This window comes from Panulirus ornatus, chromosome 38 (genome assembly GCF_036320965.1).
Source record: "Panulirus ornatus isolate Po-2019 chromosome 38, ASM3632096v1, whole genome shotgun sequence".
Taxonomy (NCBI): domain Eukaryota; kingdom Metazoa; phylum Arthropoda; class Malacostraca; order Decapoda; family Palinuridae; genus Panulirus; species Panulirus ornatus.
The window spans coordinates 19,722,165-19,748,208 of record NC_092261.1 but is presented as its reverse complement, the minus strand read 5'-3'; the positions used below and the strand labels follow the sequence as shown (position 1 = coordinate 19,748,208).

Below are 26,044 nucleotides of genomic sequence, written 5' to 3'. Positions count from 1 at the left end.
CGTCCCCTCTAGTCGCTTTCTACGACACGCGAGGAATACGTGGGAAGTATTCTTTCACCCCTATCCCCAGGGATACTATACATATATATACACACACACACACACACACACACACACACGCACACACACACACACACACACACACCCACATACATATATATACATATGAAAAATGTAAGAAACAATTTAGAAAACAAACTTTTAGCTTGAAATGAATGAAAAAAAATGAACGTCACATAATGGTTCAACCTCTGGCTATGGAAAAGGAAATGTACAATTTATTCACACAAACGTCAATAGCAGTTCTCATCAATTTCACCACTGAATCAATAAGCTTCAATGTTTTCTGTTTTCTTACCATATCATATTCTGTTAAACTGAAATAACTGTAGAAAATAATATATATATATATATATAAATATATATATATATATATATATATATATATATATATATATATATATATATATATATATATATATATATATATATATATATTTTTTTTTTTTTTTTTCATAATATTCGCCATTTCCCGCATTAGCGAGGTAGCGTTAAGAACAAAAGACTGGGCCTTTGAGGGAATATCCTCACCTGGCCCCCTTCTCTGTTCCTTCTTTTGGAAAATTAGAAAAAAACTAGAGGGGAGGATTTCCAGCCCCCTGCTCCCTCCCCTTTTAGTCGCCTTCTACGACACGCAGGGAATACGTGGGAAGTATTCTTTCTCCCCATCCCCAGAGATAATATATATATATATATATATATATATATATATATATATATATATATATATATATATATATATATATATATATATGTATACGGGTAAAGTGAAACACGATAAGCTCCCAAGTGCACTTTCTTGTAATAATCACCTCATCAGGGGAGACGGACGACAGAAACATAACAATATATATAAATATATATATATATATATATATATTCATATATATATATATATATATATATATATATATATATATATATATATATATATATATATATATATATATATAAATATATATATATATATATATTTATATATATATATATATATATATATATATATATATATATATATATATATATATATATATATATATATATATATATTTTTTTTTTTTTTTTCATATTATTCGCCATTTCCCGCATTAGCGAGGTAGTGTTAGGAACAAAAGACTGGGCCTTTGAGGGAATATCCTCACCTGGCCCCCTTCTCTGTTCCTTCTTTTGGAAAATTAGAAAAAAACTAGAGGGGAGGATTTCCAGCCCCCTGCTCCCTCCCCTTTTAGTCGCCTTCTACGACACGCAGGGAATACGTGGGAAGTATTCTTTCTCCCCATCCCCAGGGATAATACATATATATATATATATATATATATATATATATATATATATATATATATATATATATATATATATATATATATATATTGCAGTGGAATTTATTAAAAAGGGGGGTGACTGTATTGTTGACTGGTTGGTAAGGTTATTTAATGTATGTATGACTCATGGTGAGGTGCCTGAGGATTGGCGGAATGCGTGCATAGTGCCATTGTACAAAGGCAAAGGGGATAAGAGTGAGTGCTCAAATTACAGAGGTATAAGTTTGTTGAGTATTCCTGGTAAATTATATGGGAGGGTATTGATTGAGAGGGTGAAGGCATGTACAGAGCATCAGATTGGGGAAGAGCAGTGCGGTTTCAGAAGTGGTAGAGGATGTGTGGATCAGGTGTTTGCTTTGAAGAATGTATGTGAGAAATACTTAGAAAAGCAAATGGATTTGTATGTAGCATTTATGGATCTGGAGAAGGCATATGATAGAGTTGATAGAGATGCTCTGTGGAAGGTATTAAGAATATATGGTGTGGGAGGCAAGTTGTTAGAAGCAGTGAAAAGTTTTTATCGAGGATGTAAGGCATGTGTACGTGTAGGAAGAGAGGAAAGTGATTGGTTCTCAGTGAATGTAGGTTTGCGGCAGGGGTGTGTGATGTCTCCATGGTTGTTTAATTTGTTTATGGATGGGGTTGTTAGGGAGGTAAATGCAAGAGTCCTGGAAAGAGGGGCAAGTATGAAGTCTGTTGGGGATGAGAGAGCTTGGGAAGTGAGTCAGTTGTTGTTCGCTGATGATACAGCGCTGGTGGCTGATTCATGTGAGAAACTGCAGAAGCTGGTGACTGAGTTTGGTAAAGTGTGTGGAAGAAGAAAGTTAAGAGTAAATGTGAATAAGAGCAAGGTTATTAGGTACAGTAGGGGTGAGGGTCAAGTCAATTGGGAGGTGAGTTTGAATGGAGAAAAACTGGAGGAAGTGAAGTGTTTTAGATATCTGGGAGTGGATCTGTCAGCGGATGGAACCATGGAAGCGGAAGTGGATCATAGGGTGGGGGAGGGGGCGAAAATTTTGGGAGCCTTGAAAAATGTGTGGAAGTCGAGAACATTATCTCGGAAAGCAAAAATGGGTATGTTTGAAGGAATAGTGGTTCCAACAATGTTGTATGGTTGCGAGGCGTGGGCTATGGATAGAGATGTGCGCAGGAGGATGGATGTGCTGGAAATGAGATGTTTGAGGACAATGTGTGGTGTGAGGTGGTTTGAGCGAGTGAGTAACGTAAGGGTAAGAGAGATGTGTGGAAATAAAAAGAGCGTGGTTGAGAGAGCAGAAGAGGGTGTTTTGAAATGGTTTGGGCACATGGAGAGAATGAGTGAGGAAAGATTGACCAAGAGGATATATGTGTCGGAGGTGGAGGGAACGAGGAGAAGAGGGAGACCAAATTGGAGGTGGAAAGATGGAGTGAAAAAGATTTTGTGTGATCGGGGCCTGAACATGCAGGAGGGTGAAAGGAGGGCAAGGAATAGAGTGAATTGGAGCGATGTGGTATACAGGGGTTGACGTGCTGTCAGTGGATTGAATCAAGGCATGTGAAGCGTCTGGGGTAAACCATGGAAAGCTGTGTAGGTATGTATATTTGCGTGTGTGGACGTATGTACATGTGTATGGGGGGGGTTGGGCCATTTCTTTCGTCTGTTTCCTTGCGCTACCTCGCAAACGCGGGAGACAGCGACAAAGTATAAAAAAAAAAAAAAAAAAAAAAAAAAAATATATATATATATATATATATATATATATATACATATATATATGTATATATATATATATATATGTATATATATATATATATATATATATATATATATATATATATATATATATATATATATATATATATAAATCCTTTATAAATATCATATATATATAAATATAAATATATATATAAATTTAAATCCTCCCCTCTCGTTTTTTTTTTTTTTTTTTTTCCAAAAGAAAGAACAGAGAAGGGGGCCAGGTGAGGATATTTCCTCAAAGGCTCAGTCCTCTGTTCTTAACGCTACCTCGCTAACGCGGGAAATGGCGAATAGTGTGAAAGAAAAAGAAAAAAGATAAATATATATATATATATATATAAATATATATATATATATAAATATATATATATATTTATATATACATATATATATATATATATATATATATATATATATATATATATATATATATATATATATATATATATATATATATATATATATATATATATATATATATATATATATATGTACATAATTCACACTGTCTGCCTTAATTTATTCCCATCGCCACCGCACCACACATGGAATAACATCCCCCTACCCCCTCAGTGTGCGAGGTAGCGCTAGGAAAAGACAACAAAGGCCCCATTCGTTTACACTCAGTCTCTAGCTGTCATGTAATAATGCACCGAAACCACAGCTACCTTTCCACATCCAGGACCCACAGAACTTTCCATGGTGTACCCCAGACGCTTCACATGCCCTGGTTCAATCCATTGACAGCACGTCGACCCCGGTATACCACATCGTTCCAATTCACTCTATTCCTTGCACGCCTTTCACCCTCCTGCATGTTCAGGCCCCGATCACTCAAAATCTTTTTCACTCCATCTTTCCACCTCCAATCTTGGTCTCCCACTTCTCCTCGTTCCCTCCACCCCTGACACATATATCCTCTTGGTCAATCTTTCCTCACTCATTCTCTCCATGTGACCAAACCCCTCCTCTGCTCTCTCAACCATACTCTTTTTATTTCCACACATCTCTCTCACCCTTACATTACTTACTCGATCAAACCACCTCACACCACATATTGTCCTCAAATATCTCATTTCCAGCAAATCCACCCTCCTGCGCACAACTCTATCCATAGCCCACGCTTCGCAACTATACAACATTGTTGGAACTACTATTCCTTCAAACATACCCATTTTTGCTTTCCGAGATAACGTTCTCGACTTCCAAACATTCTTCAAGGCTCCCAGAATTTTCAACACCTCCCCCAACCTATGATTCACTTCCGCTTCCATGGTTCCATCCGCTGCCAGATCCACTCCCAGATATCTAAAACACTTTACTTCCTCCAGTTTTTCTCCATTCAAATCTATCTCCAAACTGACTTGACCCTCAACCCTACTGTACCTAATAACATTGCTTTTATTCACATTACACTCTCAACTTTCATCTTTCACACACTTTACCAAACTCAGTCACCAGCTTCTGCAGTTTCTCACATGAATCAGCCACCAGCGCTGTATCATCAGCGAACAACAACAGACTCACTTCCCAAGCTATCTCATCCAGAACACACTGCATACTTGCCCCTCTTTCCAAAACTCTTGCATTCACCTCCCTAACAACCACATCCATAAACAAATTAAACAACCATGGAGACATCACACACCCCTGCCGCAAACCTACATTCACTGAGAACCAATCACTTTCCTCTCTTCCTACACGCACACATGCCTTACATCCTCGATAAAAACTTTTCACTGCTTCTAACAACTTGCCTCCCACACCATATATTCTTAATACCTTCCACAGAGCATCTCTATCAACTCTATCATATGCCTTCTCCAGATCCATAAATACTACATACATATTCATTTGCTTTTCTAAGTATTTCTCACATACATTCTTCAAAGCAAACACCTGATCCACACATCCTCTACCACTTCTGAAACCACACTGCTCTTCCCAGTCTGATGCTCTGTATATGCCTTCACTCTCTCAATGAATACCCTCCCATATAATTTCCCAGGAATACTCAGCAAACTTATACCTCTGTAATTTGAGCACTCACTCTTATCCCCTTTGCCTTTGTACAATGGCACTATGCAAGCATTCCGCCAATCCTCAGGCACCTCACCATGAATCATACATACATTAAATAAACTTACCAACCCGTCAACAATACCGTCACCCCCTTTTTTAATAAATTCCACTGCAATACCATCCAAATCTGCTGCCTTGCCAGCTTTCATCTTCCGCAAAGCTCTTCTCTGTTTACCAAATCATTCTCCCTAACCTTCTCACTTTACACACCACCTCGACCAAAACACCCTATATCTGTCACTCTATCATCAAACACATTCAACAAACCTTCAAAATACTCACTCCATCTCGTTCTCACATCACCACTACTTGTTTTCACCTCCCCATTAGCCCCCTTCATTGAAGTTCCCATTTGCTCCCTTGTCTTACGCGCTTTATTTACCTCCTTCCAAAACATCTTTTTATTCTTCCAAAAGTTTAATGATGCTCTCTCACCCAAACTCTCATTTGCCCTCTCTTTCACCTCTTTCCACCTTTCTTTTGACCTCTTGCCTCTTTATTTTATACATCTCCCACTCATTTGCATTTTTTCCCTGCAAAAATCGTCCAAATGCCTCTCTCTTCTCTTTCACTATTAATCTTATTTTTTTTTATTTTGCTTTGTCGCTGTCTCCCGCGTTTGCGAGGTAGCGCAAGGAAACAGACGAAAGAAATGGCACAACCAATCCCCATACACAATGTACACACACACACGCCCACACACGCAAATATACATACCTATACATCTCAATGTACACATATATATACACATACAGACACATACATATATACCCATGCACACACTTCACACTGTCTGCCCCTATTCATTCCCATCGCCACCTCGCCACACATGGAATACCATCCCCCTCCCCCCTCATGTGTGCGAGGTAGCACTAGGAAAAGACAACAAAGGCCCCATTCGTTCACACTCAGTCTCCAGCTGTCACGCAATAATGCCCGAAACCACAGCTCCCTTTCCACATCCAAGCCCCACACAACTTTCCATGGTTTACCCCAGACGCTTCACATGCCCTGATTCAATCCACTGACAGCACGTCAACCCCGGTATACCACATCGATCCAATTCACTCTATTCCTTGCCCTCCTTTCACCCTCCTGCATATTTAGGCCCCGATCACACAAACTCTTTTTCACTCCATCTTTCCACCTCCAATTTGGTCTCCCACTTCCCCTCGTTCCCTCCACCTCCGACACATATATCCTCTTGGTCAATCTTTCCTCACTCATTCTCTCCATGTGCCCAAACCATTTCAAAACACCCTCTTCTGCTCTCTCAACCACGCTCTTTTTATTTCCACACATCTCTCTTACTCTTACATTACTTACTCGATCAAACCACCTCACACCACACATTGTCCTCAAACATCTCATTTCCAGCACATCCACCCTCCTGCGCACAACTCTATCCATAGCCCACGCCTCGCAACCATACAGCATTGTTGAAACATCTATTCCTTCAAACATATCCATTTTTGCTTTCCGAGATAATGTTCTCGACTTCCACACATTCTTCAAGGCTCCCAGGATTTTCGCCCCCTCCCCCACCCTATGATTCACTTCCGCTTCCATGGTTCCATCCGCTGCCAGATCCACTCCCAGATATCTAAAACACTTTACTTCCTCCAGTTTTTCTCCATTCAAACTTACCTCCCAATCGACTTGACCCTCAACCCTACTGTACCTAATAACCTTGCTCTTATTCATATTTACTCTTAACTTTCTTCTTTCACACACTTTACCAAACTCAGTCACCAGCTTCTGTAGTTACGTATATCTCTTTCTAAACCAGGTACTCCAATCACCAGTCCTTTTTCATCCCATAACTCTATAAGCTCTTCACCATTTCCATTTACAACATTGAACACCCCATGTATACCAATTATTCCCTCAACTGCCACATTACTCACCTTTGCATTCAAAGCACCCATCACTATGACCCGGTCTCGTGCATCAAAACCACTAACACACTCGTTCAGCTGCTCCCAAGACACTTGCCTCTCATGATCTTGCTTCTCATGCCCAGGTGCATATGCACCAATAATCACCCATCTCTCTCCATCCACTTTCAGTTTTATCCATATCAATCTAGAGTTTACTTTCTTACACTTTATCACATACTTCTACCACTCCTGTTTCAGGAGTAGTGCTACTCCTTCCCTTGCTCTTGTCCTCTCACTAACCCCTGACTTTACTCCCAAGACATTCTTTAACCACTCTTCCCATTTACCATTGAGCTTCGTTTCAGTCAGAGCCAAAACTTCCAGGTTCCTTTCCTCAAACATACTACCTATCTCTTCTTTTTTCTCATCTTGGTTACATCCACACACATTTAGACACCCCAATCTGAGCATTCGAGGAGGATTAGCACTTCTCGCGTGACCCCTTCTTCTGTTTCCCCTTTTAGAAAGTTAGAACACAAGAAGGGGAGGGTTTCCAGCCCCCCGCTTCCGTCCCCTTTAGTCGCCTTCTAAGACACGTGAGGAATGCGTGGGAAGTATTCGTTCTCCCCTATCCCCAGCGATAATATATATATATATATATATATATATATATATATATATATATATATATATATATATATTTTTTTTTTTTTTTTATTTATATTATATATTACATTATACTTTGTCGCTGTCTCCCGCGTTTGCGAGGTGGCGCAAGGAAACAGACGAAAGAAATGGCCCAACCCCCCCCCATACACATGTATATACATACGTCCACACACGCAAATATACATACCTACACAGCTTTCCATGGTTTACCCCAGACGCTTCACATGCCTTGATTCAATCCACTGACAGCACGTCAACCCCGGTATACCACATCGCTCCAATTCACTCTATTCCTTGCCCTCCTTTCACCCTCCTGCATGTTCAGGCCCCGATCACACAAAATCTTTTTCACTCCATCTTTCCACCTCCAATTTGGTCTCCCACTTCTCCTCGTTCCCTCCACCTCTGACACATATATCCTCTTGGTCAATCTTTCCTCACTCATTCTCTCCATGTGACCAAACCATTTCAAAACACCCTCTTCTGCTCTCTCAAACAGTCTTTTTATTTCCACACATCTCTCTCACCCTTACATTACTTACTCGATCAAACCACCTCACACCACATATTGTCCTCAAACATCTCATTTCCAGCACATCCACCCTCCTGCGCACAACTCTATCCATAGCCCACGCCTCGCAACCATACAACATTGTTTGAACCACTATTCCTTCAAACATACCCATTTTTGCTTTCCAAGATAATGCTCTCGACTTCCAAACATTCTTCAAGGCTCCCAGAACTTTCGCCCCCTCCCCCACCCTATGATTCACTTCCGCTTCCATGGTTCCATCCGCTGCCAGATCCACTTCCAGATATCTAAAACACTTCACTTCCTCCAGCTTTTCTCCATTCAAACTTACCTCCCAATTGATTTGACTCTCAACCCTACTGTACCTAATAACCTTGCTCTTATTCACATTTACTCTTAACTTTCTTCTTTCACACACTTTACCAAACTCAGTCACCAGCGTCTGCAGTTTCTTACATGAATCAGCCACCAGCGCTGTATCATCAGCGAACAACATCTGACTCACTTCCCAAGCTCTCTCATCCACAACACACTGCATACTTGCCCCTCTTTCCAAAACTCTTGCATTCACCTCCCTAACAACCCCATCCATAAACAAATTAAACATCACACACCACTGCCGCAAACCTACATTCGCTGAGAACCAATCACTTTCCTCTCTTCCTACACGTACACATGCCTTATGGATGGATGTGCTGGAAATGAGATGTTTGAGGACAATGTGTGGTGTGAGGTGGTTTGATCGAGTGAGTAACGTAAGGGTAAGAGAGATGTGTGGAAATAAAAAGAGCGTGGTTGAGAGAGCAGAAGAGGGTGTTTTGAAGTGGTTTGGGCACATGGAGAGAATGAGTGAGGAAAGATTGACCAAGAGGATATATGTGTCGGAGGTGGAGGGAACGAGGAGAAGAGGGAGACCAAATTGGAGGTGGAAAGATGGAGTGAAAAAGATTTTGTGTGATCGGGGCCTGAACATGCAGGAGGGTGAAAGGAGGGCAAGGAATAGAGTGAATTGGAGCGATGTGGTATACCGGGGTTGACGTGCTGTCAGTGGATTGAATCAAGGCATGTGAAGCGTCTGGGGTAAACCATGGAAAGCTGTGTAGGTATGTATATTTGCGTGTGTGGACGTATGTATATACATGTGTATGGGGGGGGGGGTTGGGCCATTTCTTTCGTCTGTTTCCTTGCGCTACCTCGCAAGCGCGGGAGACAGCGACAAAGTATAATAAATAAATAAATAAATATATGTTTGAAGGAATAGTGGTTCCAACATTGTTGTATGGTTGCGAGGCGTGGGCTATGGATAGAGTTGTGTGCAGGAGGATGGATGTGCTGGAAATGAGATGTTTGAGGACAATGTGTGGTGTGAGGTGGTTTGATCGAGTAAGTAACGTAAGGGTAAGGGAGATGTGTGGAAATAGAAAGAGCGTGGTTGAGAGAGTAGAAGAGGGTGTTTTGAAATGGTTCGGGCACATGGAGAGAATGAGTGAGGAAAGATTGACCAAGAGAATATATGTGTCGGAGGTGGAGGGAACGAGGAGAAGAGGGAGACCAAATTGGAGGTGGAAGGATGGAGTGAAAAAGATTTTGTGTGATCGGGGCCTGAACATGCAGGAGGGTGAAGGGAGGGCAAGGAATAGAGTGAATTGGAGCGATGTGGTGTACCGGGGTTCACGTGCTGTCAGTGGATTGAATCAGGGCATGTGAAACGTCTGGGGTAAACCATGGAAAGCTGTGAAGGTATGTATATTTGCGTGTGTGGACGTATGTATATACATGTGTATGGGGGTGGGTTGGGCCATTTCTTTCGTCTGTTTCCTTGCGCTACCTCGCAAACGCGGGAGACAGCGACAAAGCAAAAAAAAAAAGAAAAAAAAAATATATATATATTATCCCTGGGGATAGGGGTGAAAGAATACTTCCCACGTATTCCCTGCGTGTCGTAGAAGGCGACTAAAAGGGGAGGGAGCGGGGGCTGAAAATCCTCCCCTCTCATTATCTTTTTTTAATTTTCCAAAAGAAGGAACAGAGAAGGGGGCCAGGTGAGGACATTCCCTCAAAGGCCCAGTCCTCTGTTCTTAACGCTACCTCGCTAACCCGGGAAAAGGCGAATAGTTTAAAAAAAGAATATATATATATATATATAACCTATCCCCATGGAATATATATATATATATATATATATATATATATATATATATATATATATATATATATATATATATATATATATATATATATATATATATGTATATTTATATTATATGAGATGATATGAGAAGCGTGGGAGGTGGGCAGATTTGAAAAGGTAGTGAGTGGTGGGATGAAGATGTAAGATTATTAGTGAAAGAGAAGAGAGAGGCATTTGGACGATTTTTGCAGGGAAATAATGCAAATCCGTGGGAGATGTATAAAAGAAAGAGACAGGAGGTCAACAGAAATGTGTAAGAGGTGAAAAAGAGGGCAAATGAGAGTTGCTGTAAGAGAGTATCATTAAATTTTAGGGAGAATAAAAAGATGTTTTGGAAGTAGGTAAATAAAGTGAGTAAGACAAGGGAACAAATGGGATCTTCAATGAAGGGGGCTAATGGGGAGGTGATAACAAGTAGTGGTGATGTGAGAAGGAGATGGAGTGAGTATTTTGAAGGTTTGCTAAATGTGTTTGATGATAGAGTGGCAGATATAGGGTGTTTTTGTCGAGGTGGTGTACAAAGTGAGAGGGTTAGGGAAAATTATTTGGTAAACAGAGAAGAGGTACTAAAAGCTTTGCGGAAGTTGAAAGCAGGCAAGGCAGCGGGTTTGGAAGGAATTGCAATGGAATTTACTAAAAAAGGGGGTGACTGTATTGTTGACTGGTTAGTAAGGTTATTTAATGTATGTATGACTCATGGTGAGGTGCCTGAGGACTGGCAGAATGCTTGCATAGTGCCATTGTACAAAGGCAAAGGGGAAAAGTGTGAGTGCTCAAATTACAGAGGTATAAGTTTGTTGAGTATTCCTGGTAAATTATAAGGGAGGGTATTGATTGAGAGGGTGAAGGCATGTATAGAGCATCAGATTGGGGAAGAGCAGTGTGGTTTCAGAAGTGGTAGAGGATGTGTGGATCAGGTGTTTGCTTTAAAGAATGTATGTGAGAAATACTTAGAAAAGCAAATGGATATGTATGTAGCACGGAAAACAAGCTAAAGCAAGAACTAAGCTATAAGGTTCCATTGTTGTGCTTCGGTGAATAAAGCTCCACCATATGATATCGTTGCACTTGTACCTCAAGAATATGGTTCGAAAATAATGGATTGAGAAAATATAGAGAAACATGGCATGAAAATGGCTAGAGATGAAATATTAAAATTCACAATGATAAATGCACTAAGAGACGTAAAAGGCAGAAAAAAAGGGATAGAAGATCTGCCATATTTCACTTACAAACAAACCCGGATTACAAAGGCCCATCACATGAAAGAAAATTTGATTGGAGGAAATGATCTAATCACCTGTTTTCTTAAAAAAAAAAAAAAGTGGGCGTTGATGAAAGAATTATCGAGATATGGTTTATTATTTTCAAGGTAAGCAAAGCTCTTTTACTTTCCCTACTCACTGGCTGCCTCCTGTTTAGAGGAAAAAGCTTTATGTGACGGAGCAAGCGAAAGCTCTTATTTCAACCTTGAGAAGTAAAGCACAACTTATCAATAAAAGTATTGTATATTCTCACACATGTCATACAAATATATTCACATACTCATGTATTTTTTTATGCAGTAAAATACTATACTCAAAGAACATACAGTGATACTTACAGATCATTATTGACCAAATCTTCAATGCCAAAAGTGTCAAAAACAAGAGCCATGTCAGGTCGGGAATAGCAACCAGAGAGGTTGGTTCGAGGGTAATATGTCAGGAAAGCCAAACACATCTCCTCCTCTGTACTAAAGCCACCCTGAAAGAAAGCAAACAGTGAATGACTGTGATTTATGAATAACGTATCTTGACTACTTAGAAGTATTAAATCACAGGTGGATCTAAGCATATGTTTATCTGTATAAAGAAATTCCACATTGTTAACATTGCAGTCTAGAAAGATACAGAGCTAAAATAGGGTAGAAAACGGTATATCTCTAACAGGAAATTAATGGAACTTCAAAAGTAACTATCATTACTGTTGTTATATTTTTTCATAACTGAGGATAGAGAGAAGGAATACGCATATTTCATGCATGTCACAGAGGGCTATTAAGATAGGTAGGAGTTGAACTTAAAGAGAATTTCTTCCCTAAGATTCAGTTAACTGATCCTGATGCATCCTCTTTAAGGCAAGAAGCAGTGAGAGATATCAAAGTCAGTCATTATTACCATCACTGTTATTCTAATTTCTAAACGAAAATTGGGAGAATATGTAGAAATGCTTACTGAGAGGTGTCTGGAAATACATTACAGCACTTGGCATTAAAAAAGTGCATACATGGACGATTGGAGTTGAAAGTCAACGGACATAATTGGACTATGTGCCTAATGAATCGTGCAAAGGAGAGTGTGCTGGATGAGGATATGACGACAAGAACAACGTGGAATTTGTTATAATCTCGGTGGAGACGAATGTTAAAGTTTGTAGTGGTTTAGAAAAAGAAATTGACATATGCCTAAAAGAAACGGCGAAAGTAAGCTTTCCTGGGAAAAAGGGCTGTTTGACGAGATACCAAGAGAAACAGAGTGAAGAATGGTACTGTTAAAGTGAGATCATATGAAACAAGGGGAGTGGAAGAAGAATGGAAAGTATTTAGGAAAACACCACTTACCTGTGCAAGTGAAGAGTGTGGCAATCAGAAAGTAGGATGTAAATGTATGAGAAAGGGGAGTAAGATGGCATAAGGAAGCTAAAGTACTAGTGAAAGAGAAACAAGAAATGAATTCACAGTATTTGCAGGAAATGTAGAATACAAGAGAAAGCAGTAGGAGATTCAAAGTACTTGGACTGGAAAAAAAAAAGTCAAGGAAGAGAGAAAATACGAAAGGAGGTGAATAGTGTAAGGATTTCCCTTAAAAGAAAATTGAAGCAACAGCGAGGAAAGCAGTTAGGGAAAATAGTAATAGGAAAAGAACGGTGAGAAATGGCATGAGTATTCTGAGGGACTGGTATTTATTTGATGACAGGGTGGTACATGTGGAGTATTTGGGACAAGGTGGCATGTGAAGTGGGATAATCTTAACAAATGGTAAAGTGAAAAACGAAAAGGTAATGAAAGCTCTGTATGATATGAAGTGTGGCAAAGCAGCAGGAATGGATGGGTTTGCAACTAAAGTTGTCATGAAGGAGATGACAATGTTGTTGACTGGTTAGTTAGACTATTCGATGTCTCGAATGTGATGTGTGAGAACTGGTAGAATGCATGACTCAAAACTGGCAAAATGTCTGCACAATGCTCTTAGACAGAGACAGCGAGAATGTAAATAAGGTTGATTCTATCTGCTACAGTGTATGGAAGAGTGATGATTGAGAGCGTAGTGTGGCATTCACAAAACATCTGGCTAAGGAAGACTAATGTGATGTTGGGGGAGATGATGGATGTGTGGACTAGGAACTTGTTTTGAAGACTTTGAGGAATGCTTGGAAAGATCGATTTATATGTTCCACTTACTAATAAGGAGGGATCACATGAGAGAATTGACAGAGAAATTTTGTGGAAGGGATATATGGGGCAAATCTAGAGTTGATAAATGTAGGCGGTTTACTAAGAGAGTGAGGTAGGTAAGCAAAGAGGAAAGAAGGGTGAGTGGTTCCTGGTGAAGGTAGGTCCGAGTTAAGGATGTGTAATGCCATGATGGCTGTTTAATCTGTTTATGGAGAGAATGGTGAGGAAAGTAAATGTAAGATTCTTAGAGCAATGGGAGGATCTACAGTATACTCTTGGTTAGCAGAGGAGCATGGAAAGCGAATCATTTGCTGTATGCAGATGACATGATCCTGATGGCTACCTTCAGAAAGAAACTCCAGAAGCAGGTGATAGAAGTTAGAAGTATATTAGAAAGGAAAACGTTGCAAGTAGATGTGAACAAAAGTAAGGCAATAAGGTACAACAGTGGGGAGATACAGGGTGGTTTGAGTCTAAATGTGAACGGAACTTTGGGGTATGATGTGAGTAATAGGGTGGGATAGGGTTCTAAGGTTCTAGGTGCATTAAGGAGCAAAGGGAAGGGATAGGTCAGTGTTTATTAACCTCTTAACTCTTCTAAACGGATATCTACTTGAGGCAATCGACTCCTTCAGATACATAGTTCTGCAACGAGTTTTCCGCCTTTCTTGCAAGGCCACTCACTAGTCCCTGCCAACTACAGCACATTCTAGTGTGTTTTCGAATAAGGAAATTGAGTGTCTTTTAACTAGATTTAGAGGATCAGACAGATGAACCTGAATTACTTGACGATGGTGAGTTCGTGGGCACTGACTCTTCCTGGAATGACAGTTGACCAAGATGAGTTATGAGAAGCGTTACTAGCACAAGCGGGGGCCTGATCTTGACAACATTGTGTCTGACCAGTGCTTCTGTTAATTTTACAAACCTCTATCATTCTACTTTTATGAAAAAATATTAGCAAAACACATAGATTACAATACAGAAAAAAGATTTAGCATATAAGGTAAAACATAATGATAATCAGTAAATAGATTTTCGGTGTGTATAAAATGAACGACAAAATATAGTGGCAACTCTATATTCAGGCCGTACTCCCACACCTTGTAGCTTAGTGCGCAGAGCAAACTGCAGAACTTATACACATCATATAAGTAAAAGAAGTACTTTCAATATTGTTATATAAATATATCTAACATTGTAAGGTTAAAAATACATTTGTTACAACTAGAGAACCTCGGAAACACAGGGTTTGAATGCAGACCCATGAAATATTGGTCTATTTCAAAAATGGGTATATTTGGGCACAGTATCCCTTACCATGTTGTATGGAAGTATCTTGTGCCTAAACTTCATAAGGATACATGCTGTAAAAATTAAATGCCTGCAGACTGATGCGTGGTATTAGGTGAGGACCGTATCAGAAATTACAGACAGTTGTGGTGATTCAGAGAGCTGAACAGGAAGTGGTGATAATTGGTTGGAAAATTTGGAAAAAATGACTCCTTCATGTAAACTCTTTGACTTAAACGAACATGCGTCAGAAGGGGGAAGAAGGAGGAGGAGAAACTAAGAAGCAATGTAATCATCTACTTATAATTACTACATGTAGTGAATGGGAAGGGAGCATTACACTCTCTTGAACATTCTCGAACGTATATCTTCTTTCATGTTTGTATGCTGTCCGGATTTATCTCATCTTCAGTCATTTCATATCACTCCTTTACCACCATTATAAAAAAGCATTTCTTCATATTTTTCACACATTTCTTGCCTTCATTTTATGTCCTCTGTTTGTTTTATCCCTACATCCCTCGTTCGACGTCACCGATGTTTTATAAACTGAAAGGGTGTGATCAGGTCACCCCTCAGTCTTCTCTTTTCCAAGGTTGGCAAATCTAAACCTCTAGCCTTTTCCTCTAACACACACATCTTAATTCTCATAACCATCTTTGTTGCTTTCCCTTGGATTTTCTGTATTAACTTTTTGTGCTTCTTTAAGTGAGGTGATGTGAACAGTTTGCTGAATATTTCCTTCTCAGTGAACATGAATGCACTTCTAATATTTGCTTACAGAGAAGTTTGTCTCCTTAACTATTCTCCTGAGGTGGGATTCTGGCCACATTGTCGACTCCCGAGTTTTCATCATACGGAAATTCCTGCAGCTGGTTTCCTGCTGAATGGTGTGTGTGTGTGTGTGTGTGTGTGTGTGTGTGTGTGTGTGTGTGTGTGTGTGTAAAGATTCACCAAGCTAAGCGTGGCATAGGTAATTGTCAAAGAGAGTCTGTTCTAAGGGAACAGGTGTGTGTTCCGAGGGTACCATTACTGGCATGGATCGGGCCCATGTGTGTCAGTAAGTGTATGGGCTTTCTTTAGGTGGATGTGTGTGTTGTACAAATTATATAATGAGTTCTGAAAATAGATTACGTATGACAGCTAGAGAGTGGATGTGCGCAATTATGGTCATTATCCATCTTTTCCTGACGCAACTTCGCCAAGGCGGGAGAAGTAATTGTGTACAGATAGAATATTGATATCATTATTTTTCTTTTATGCGTAATTGCCTTTCCCACCCACGAAAGGTTACTTCAGGAACAGACAAACAACGGCCTCATCTAAACACATCCAATCTCTAGTATACTGAAATCAGAGTCTAAACATCTTCAGCAAAGAACTAATGAATACTCCAGGGTTTATCGTGAATGTTTCATATACCTGCTTCAGCCCATTTCCCCTCCAACTGTTTTAGTCATCAACGGACTATGTACACGATTCACTGCCATTATCATCAAATGAGAGTTTAAGTTCTCGTGCCACGAATTAGATCCTCAGCTGAGATATAATTTCATCTCTTATTCACAAATGACAATAGCAACCTAACAAAACTGCTGGAGAAAATATCACGCATTGCGCACCCGCAAAAACCGTAAAAGAGAGCGTAATTGCATGTAGCAACTATTGTAATCATTTCTGTAAAAAATCTAAAAACATATTTTTTCATTAATTCTTAGAAGAAATGTTGTGTGTGTGGATATGACATGTAAATACGCAAATAATGCATATGATACATAGAAATGTGTGTGTTGTACTAATTACGTATGTCAAACAAATGTAAATGATACATGTGGGATGTGTAAAATTATGAAGGGGAAGAAAATCATAAAGTTGCAATGTGGTTAGGTGTGTGCAGAGAGAAACCATACAACAAAAAACCAAAATCATTACATTCTTACATAAACAAGGAGCACCCATGCCGCCTGCCAGTGCCCTCCCCAACAGCATCCACTACACTAATATAAAGGAAAAAATACATTTTTTTCCAAAGGCAAATGACATGAACACGCACTTCACTACCATAGGAAAGAATATACATATATACATATATATATGCAGAAGCTGGTGACTGAGTTTGGTAAAGTGTGTGAAAGAAGAAAGTTAAGAGTAAATGTGAATAAGAGCAAGGTTATTAGGTACAGTAGGGTTGAGGGTCAAGTCAATTGGGAGGTGAGTTTGAATGGAGAAAAACTGGAGAAGTGAAGTGTTTTAGATATCTGGGAGTGGATCTGGCAGCGGATGGAACCATGGAAGCGGAAGTGGATCATAGGGTGGGGGAGGGGGCGAAAATTCTGGGAGCCTTGAAGAATGTGTGGAAGTCGAGAACATTATCTCGGAAAGCAAAAATGTGTATGTTTGAAGGAATAGTGGTTCCAACAATGTTGTATGGTTGCGAGGCGTGGGCTATGGATAGAGTTGTGCGCAGGAGGATGGATGTGCTGGAAATGAGATGTTTGAGGACAATGTGTGGTGTGAGGTGGTTTGATCGAGTAAGTAACGTAAGGGTAAGAGAGATGTGTGGAAATAAAAAGAGCGTGGTTGAGAGAGCATAAGAGGGTGTTTTGAAATGGTTTGGGCACTTGGAAAGAATGAGTGAGGAAAGATTGACCAAGAGGATATATGTGTCGGAGGTGGAGGGAACGAGGAGAAGAGGGAGACCAAATTGGAGGTGGAAAGATGGAGTGAAAAAGATTTTGTGTGATAGGGGCCTGAACATGCAGGAGGGTGAAAGGAGGGCAAGGAATAGAGTGAATTGGAGCGATGTGGTATACCGGGGTTGACGTGCTGTCAGTGGATTGAATCAGGGCATGTGAAGCGTCTGGGGTAAACCATGGAAAGCTGTGTAGGTATGTATATTTGCGTGTGTGGACGTATGTATATACATGTGTATGGGGGTGGGTTGGGCCATTTCTTTCGTCTGTTTACTTGCGCTACCTCGCAAACGCGGGAGACAGCGACAAAGCAAAAAAAAAAAAAAAAAACATATATATATATATATATATATATATATATATATATATATATATATATATATATATATATATATATTGGAAAGGATCACAATTTTGCGCGTGATCAAGATATTCCTATGAGTCCACGGGGAAAATGAAACACGAAAAGTTCCCAAGTAGCACTTTCGTGTAATAATCACATGTTTACCAAATGGCGTCCTAGCTTCGTCTCTTCGATGTATATCAACTGACTGTTATATTTCTCTCTTGTGTCTCCCCTGATGATGTGATTATTACACGAAAGTGCACTTGGGAACTTTTCGTGTTTCATTTTCCCCGTTGACTCATAGGAATATATATATATATATATATATATTTTTTTTTTTTTTTCTTTTTTTTGCTTTGTCGCTGTCTCCCGCGTTTGCGGGGTAGCGCAAGGAAACAGACGAAAGATATGGCCCAACCCACCCCCATACACATGTATATACATATGTCCACACACGCAAATATACATACCTACACAGCTTTCCATGGTTTACCCCAGACGCTTCACATGCCTTGATTCAATCCACTGACAGCACGTCAACCCCGGTATACCAATTCGCTCCAATTCACTCTATTCCTTGCCCTCCTTTCACCCTCCTGCATGTTCAGGCCCCGATCACACAGAATCTTTTTCACTCCATCTTTCCACCTCCAATTTGGTCTCCCTCTTCTCCTCGTTCCTCCACCTCCGACACATATATCCTCTTGGTCAATCTTTCCTCACTCATTCTTTCCATGTGCCCAAACCATTTCAAAACACCCTCTTCTGCTCTCTGAACCACACTCTTTTTATTTCCACACATCTCTCTTACCCTTACGTTACTTACTCGATCAAACCACCTCACACCACACATTGTCCTCAAATATCTCATTTCCAGCACATCCATCGTCCTGCGCACAACTCTATCCATAGCCCACGCCTCGCAACCATACAACATTGTTGGAACCACTATTCCTTCAAACATACCCATTTTTGCTTTCCAAGATAATGTTCTCGATTTCCACACATTCTTCAAGGCTCCCAGAATTTTCGCCCCCTTCCCCACCCTATGATCCACTTCCGCTTCCATGGTTCCATCCGCTGCCAGATCCACTCCCAGATATCTAAAACACTTCACTTCCTCCAGTTTTTCTCCATTAAAACTCACCTCCCAATTGACTTGACCCTCAACCCTACTGTACCTAATAACCTTGCTCGTATTCACATTTACTCTTAACTTTCTTCTTTCACACACTTTACCAAACTCAGTCACCAGCTTCTGCAGTTTCTCACATGAATCAGCCACCAGCGCTGTATCATCAGCGAAAAACAACTGACTCACTTCCCAAGCTCTCTCATCCCCAACAGACTTCATACTTGCCCCTCTTTCCAAAACTCTTGCATTCACCTCCCTAACAACCCCATCCATAAACAAATTAAACAACCATGGAGACATCACACACCCCTGCCGCAAACCTACATTCACTGAGAACCAATCACTTTCCTCTCTTCCTACACGTACACATGCCTTACATCCTCGATAAAAACTTTTCACTGCTTCTAACAACTTGCCTCCCACACCATATATTCTTAATACCTTCCACAGAGCATCTCTATCAACTCTATCATATGCCTTCTCCAGATCCATAAATGCTACATACAAATTCATTTGCTTTTCTAAGTATTTCTCACATACATTCTTCAAAGCAAACACCTGATCCACACATCCTCTACCACTTCTGAAACCACACTGCTCTTCCCCAATCTGATGCTCTGTACATGCCTTCACCCTCTCAATCAATACCCTCCCACATAATTTACCAGGAATACTCAACAAACTTATACCTCTGTAATTTGAGCACTCACTCTTATCCCCTTTGCCTTTGTACAATGGCACTATGCACGCATTCCGCCAATCCTCAGGCACCTCACCATGAGTCATACATACATTAAATAACCTTACCAAATACAACAATACAGTCACCCCCTTTTTTAATAAATTCCACTGCAGTACCATCCATATATATATATATAATATATATATATATATATATATATATATATATATATAATATATAATATATATATATATATATATATATATATATATATATATATATCTTTCTTTCTTTCATACTATTCGCCATTTCCCGCATTAGCGAGGTAGCGTTGAGAACAGAGGACTGGGCCCTTGAGGAATATCCTCACCTGGGCCCCTTCTCTGTTCCCTCTTTTGGAAAATTAAAAAAAAAAAAAAAAAAAGTGAGAGGGGAGGATTTCCAGCCCCCCGCTGGAAAGGACTGATGATTGGGAATACCTGGTTTAAAAAGCGAGATATACATAAGTATACTTATGTAAGTAGGAGAGATGGCCAGAGAGCGTTATTGGATTACGTGTTAATTGACAGGCGTGCGAAAGAGAGACTTTTGGATGTTAATGTGCTGAGAGGTGCTACTGGAGGGATGTCTGATCATTATCTTGTGGAGGCTAAGGTGAAGATTAGTATGGGTTTTCAGAAAAGAGGAGTGAATGTTGGGGTGAAGAAGGTGGTGAGAGTAAGTGAGCTTGGGAAGGAGACCTGTGTGGGGAAGTACCAGGAGAGACTGTGTACAGAATGGAAAAAGGTGAGAACAATGGAAGTAAGGGAGTGGGGGAGGAATGGGATGTATTTAGGGAATCAGTGATGGATTGCGCAAAAGATGCTTGTGGCATGAGAAGAGTGGGAGGTGGGCTGTTTAGAAAGGGTAGTGAGTGTGGGATGAAGAAGTAAGAGTATTAGTGAAAGAGAAGAGAGAGGCATTTGGACGATTTTGCAGGGAAAAAATGCAATTGAGTGGGAGAAGTATAAAAGAAAGAGACAGGAGGTCAAGAGAAAGGTGCAAGAGGTGAAAAAAAGGGCAAATGAGAGTTGGGGTGAGAGACTATCAGTAAATTTTAGGGAGAATAAAAAGATGTCTGGAAGGAGGTAAATAGGGTGCGTAAGACAAGGGAGCAAATGGAACTTCAGTGAAGGGCGTAAATGGGGAGGTGATAACAAGTAGCGGTGATGTGAGAAGGAGATGGAATGAGTATTTTTAAGGTTTGTTGAATGTGTCTGATGACAGAGTGGCAGATATAGGGTGTTTTGGTCGAGGTGGTGTGCAAAGTGAGAGGGTTAGGGAAAATGATTTGGTAAACAGAGAAGAGGTAGTAAAAGCTTTGCGGAAGATGAAAGCCGGCAAGGCAGCAGGTTTGGATGGTATTGCAGTGGAATTTATTAAAAAAGGGGTGACTGTATCGTTGACTGGTTGGTAAGGTTATTTAATGTATGTATGACTCATGGTGAGGTGCCTGAGGATTGGCGGAATGCGTGCATAGTGCCATTGTACAAAGGCAAAGGGGATAAGAGTGAGTGCTCAAATTACAGAGGTATAAGTTTGTTGAGTATTCCTGGTAAATTATATGGGAGGGTATTGATTGAGAGGGTGAAGGCATGTACAGAGCATCAGATTGGGGAAGAGCAGTGCGGTTTCAGAAGTGGTAGAGGATGTGTGGATCAGGTGTTTGCTTTGAAGAATGTATGTGAGAAATACTTAGAAAAGCAAATGGATTTGTATGTAGCATTTATGGATCTGGAGAAGGCATATGATAGAGTTGATAGAGATGCTCTGTGGAAGGTATTAAGAATATATGGTGTGGGAGGCAAGTTGTTAGAAGCAGTGAAAAGTTTTTATCGAGGATGTAAGGCATGTGTACGTGTAGGAAGAGAGGAAAGTGATTGGTTCTCAGTGAATGTAGGTTTGCGGCAGGGATGTGTGATGTCTCCATGGTTGTTTAATTTGTTTATGGATGGGGTTGTAAGGGAGGTAAATGCAAGAGTCCTGGAAAGAGGGCAAGTATGAAGTCTGTTGGGATGAGAGAGCTTGGAAGTGAGTCAGTTGTTGTTCGCTGATGATACAGCGCTGGTGGCTGATTCATGTGAGAAACTGCAGAAGCTGGTGACTGAGTTTGGTAAAGTGTGTGAAAGAAGAAAGTTAAGAGTAAATGTGAATAAGAGCAAGGTTATTAGGTACAGTAGGGTTGAGGGTCAAGTCAATTGGGAGGTGAGTTTGAATGGAGAAAAACTGGAGGAAGTGAAGTGTTTTAGATATCTGGGAGTGGATCTGGCAGCGGATGGAACCATGGAAGCGGAAGTGGATCATAGGGGGGGGGAGGGGGCGAAAATTCTGGGGCCTTGAAGAATGTGTGGAAGTCGAGAACATTATCTCGGAAAGCAAAAATGTGTATGTTTGAAGGAATAGTGGTTCCAACAATGTTGTATGGTTGCGAGGCGTGGGCTATGGATAGAGTTGTGCGCAGGAGGATGGATGTGCTGGAAATGAGATGTTTGAGGACAATGTGTGGTGTGAGGTGGTTTGATCGAGTAAGTAACGTAAGGGTAAGAGAGATGTGTGGAAATAAAAAGAGCGTGGTTGAGAGAGCATAAGAGGGTGTTTTGAAATGGTTTGGGCACTTGGAAAGAATGAGTGAGGAAAGATTGACCAAGAGGATATATGTGTCGGAGGTGGAGGGAACGAGGAGAAGAGGGAGACCAAATTGGAGGTGGAAAGATGGAGTGAAAAAGATTTTGTGTGATAGGGGCCTGAACATGCAGGAGGGTGAAAGGAGGGCAAGGAATAGAGTGAATTGGAGCGATGTGGTATACCGGGGTTGACGTGCTGTCAGTGGATTGAATCAGGGCATGTGAAGCGTCTGGGGTAAACCATGGAAAGCTGTGTAGGTATGTATATTTGCGTGTGTGGACGTATGTATATACATGTGTATGGGGGTGGGTTGGGCCATTTCTTTCGTCTGTTTACTTGCGCTACCTCGCAAACGCGGGAGACAGCGACAAAGCAAAAAAAAAAAAAAAAAACATATATATATATATATATATATATATATATATATATATATATATATATATATATATATATATATATATTGGAAAGGATCACAATTTTGCGCGTGATCAAGATATTCCTATGAGTCCACGGGGAAAATGAAACACGAAAAGTTCCCAAGTAGCACTTTCGTGTAATAATCACATGTTTACCAAATGGCGTCCTAGCTTCGTCTCTTCGATGTATATCAACTGACTGTTATATTTCTCTCTTGTGTCTCCCCTGATGATGTGATTATTACACGAAAGTGCACTTGGGAACTTTTCGTGTTTCATTTTCCCCGTTGACTCATAGGAATATATATATATATATATATATATTTTTTTTTTTTTTCTTTTTTTTGCTTTGTCGCTGTCTCCCGCGTTTGCGGGGTAGCGCAAGGAAACAGACGAAAGATATGGCCCAACCCACCCCCATACACATGTATATACATATGTCCACACACGCAAATATACATACCTACACAGCTTTCCATGGTTTACCCCAGACGCTTCACATGCCTTGATTCAATCCACTGACAGCACGTCAACCCCGGTATACCAATTCGCTCCAATTCACTCTATTCCTTGCCCTCCTTTCACCCTCCTGCATGTTCAGGCCCCGATCACACAGAATCTTTTTCACTCCATCTTTCCACCTCCAATTTGGTCTCCCTCTTCTCCTCGTTCCCTCCACCTCCGACACATATATCCTCTTGGTCAATCTTTCCTCACTCATTCTTTCCATGTGCCCAAACCATTTCAAAACACCCTCTTCTGCTCTCTGAACCACACTCTTTTTATTTCCACACATCTCTCTTACCCTTACGTTACTTACTCGATCAAACCACCTCACACCACACATTGTCCTCAAATATCTCATTTCCAGCACATCCATCGTCCTGCGCACAACTCTATCCATAGCCCACGCCTCGCAACCATACAACATTGTTGGAACCACTATTCCTTCAAACATACCCATTTTTGCTTTCCAAGATAATGTTCTCGATTTCCACACATTCTTCAAGGCTCCCAGAATTTTCGCCCCCTTCCCCACCCTATGATCCACTTCCGCTTCCATGGTTCCATCCGCTGCCAGATCCACTCCCAGATATCTAAAACACTTCACTTCCTCCAGTTTTTCTCCATTAAAACTCACCTCCCAATTGACTTGACCCTCAACCCTACTGTACCTAATAACCTTGCTCGTATTCACATTTACTCTTAACTTTCTTCTTTCACACACTTTACCAAACTCAGTCACCAGCTTCTGCAGTTTCTCACATGAATCAGCCACCAGCGCTGTATCATCAGCGAAAAACAACTGACTCACTTCCCAAGCTCTCTCATCCCCAACAGACTTCATACTTGCCCCTCTTTCCAAAACTCTTGCATTCACCTCCCTAACAACCCCATCCATAAACAAATTAAACAACCATGGAGACATCACACACCCCTGCCGCAAACCTACATTCACTGAGAACCAATCACTTTCCTCTCTTCCTACACGTACACATGCCTTACATCCTCGATAAAAACTTTTCACTGCTTCTAACAACTTGCCTCCCACACCATATATTCTTAATACCTTCCACAGAGCATCTCTATCAACTCTATCATATGCCTTCTCCAGATCCATAAATGCTACATACAAATTCATTTGCTTTTCTAAGTATTTCTCACATACATTCTTCAAAGCAAACACCTGATCCACACATCCTCTACCACTTCTGAAACCACACTGCTCTTCCCCAATCTGATGCTCTGTACATGCCTTCACCCTCTCAATCAATACCCTCCCACATAATTTACCAGGAATACTCAACAAACTTATACCTCTGTAATTTGAGCACTCACTCTTATCCCCTTTGCCTTTGTACAATGGCACTATGCACGCATTCCGCCAATCCTCAGGCACCTCACCATGAGTCATACATACATTAAATAACCTTACCAACCAGTCAACAATACAGTCACCCCCTTTTTTAATAAATTCCACTGCAGTACCATCCATATATATATATATATATATATATATATATATATATATATATATATATATATATATATATATATATATATATATATATATATATATATATATATATATCTTTCTTTCTTTCATACTATTCGCCATTTCCCGCATTAGCGAGGTAGCGTTGAGAACAGAGGACTGGGCCCTTGAGGGAATATCCTCACCTGGGCCCCTTCTCTGTTCCCTCTTTTGGAAAATTAAAAAAAAAAAAAAAAAAGTGAGAGGGGAGGATTTCCAGCCCCCCGCTGGAAAGGACTGATGATTGGGAATACCTGGTTTAAAAAGCGAGATATACATAAGTATACTTATGTAAGTAGGAGAGATGGCCAGAGAGCGTTATTGGATTACGTGTTAATTGACAGGCGTGCGAAAGAGAGACTTTTGGATGTTAATGTGCTGAGAGGTGCTACTGGAGGGATGTCTGATCATTATCTTGTGGAGGCTAAGGTGAAGATTAGTATGGGTTTTCAGAAAAGAGGAGTGAATGTTGGGGTGAAGAAGGTGGTGAGAGTAAGTGAGCTTGGGAAGGAGACCTGTGTGGGGAAGTACCAGGAGAGACTGTGTACAGAATGGAAAAAGGTGAGAACAATGGAAGTAAGGGGAGTGGGGGAGGAATGGGATGTATTTAGGGAATCAGTGATGGATTGCGCAAAAGATGCTTGTGGCATGAGAAGAGTGGGAGGTGGGCTGTTTAGAAAGGGTAGTGAGTGGTGGGATGAAGAAGTAAGAGTATTAGTGAAAGAGAAGAGAGAGGCATTTGGACGATTTTTGCAGGGAAAAAATGCAATTGAGTGGGAGAAGTATAAAAGAAAGAGACAGGAGGTCAAGAGAAAGGTGCAAGAGGTGAAAAAAAGGGCAAATGAGAGTTGGGGTGAGAGACTATCAGTA

General features: G+C 40.4%; 1 protein-coding gene across 1 annotated transcript in view; it reads right to left on the bottom strand.

The window, feature by feature from the left end:
* The window catches only part of LOC139760929 (DBH-like monooxygenase protein 1), a 407,440-nt gene that overhangs the window by 6,576 nt on the left and 374,820 nt on the right, over positions 1-26,044 (bottom strand). Inside the window, exon 12 of the mRNA XM_071684706.1 lies at positions 12,078-12,220. Coding sequence (XP_071540807.1) covers positions 12,078-12,220 — 143 coding nt within the window. The remainder of the gene's footprint in view (positions 1-12,077; positions 12,221-26,044) is intronic.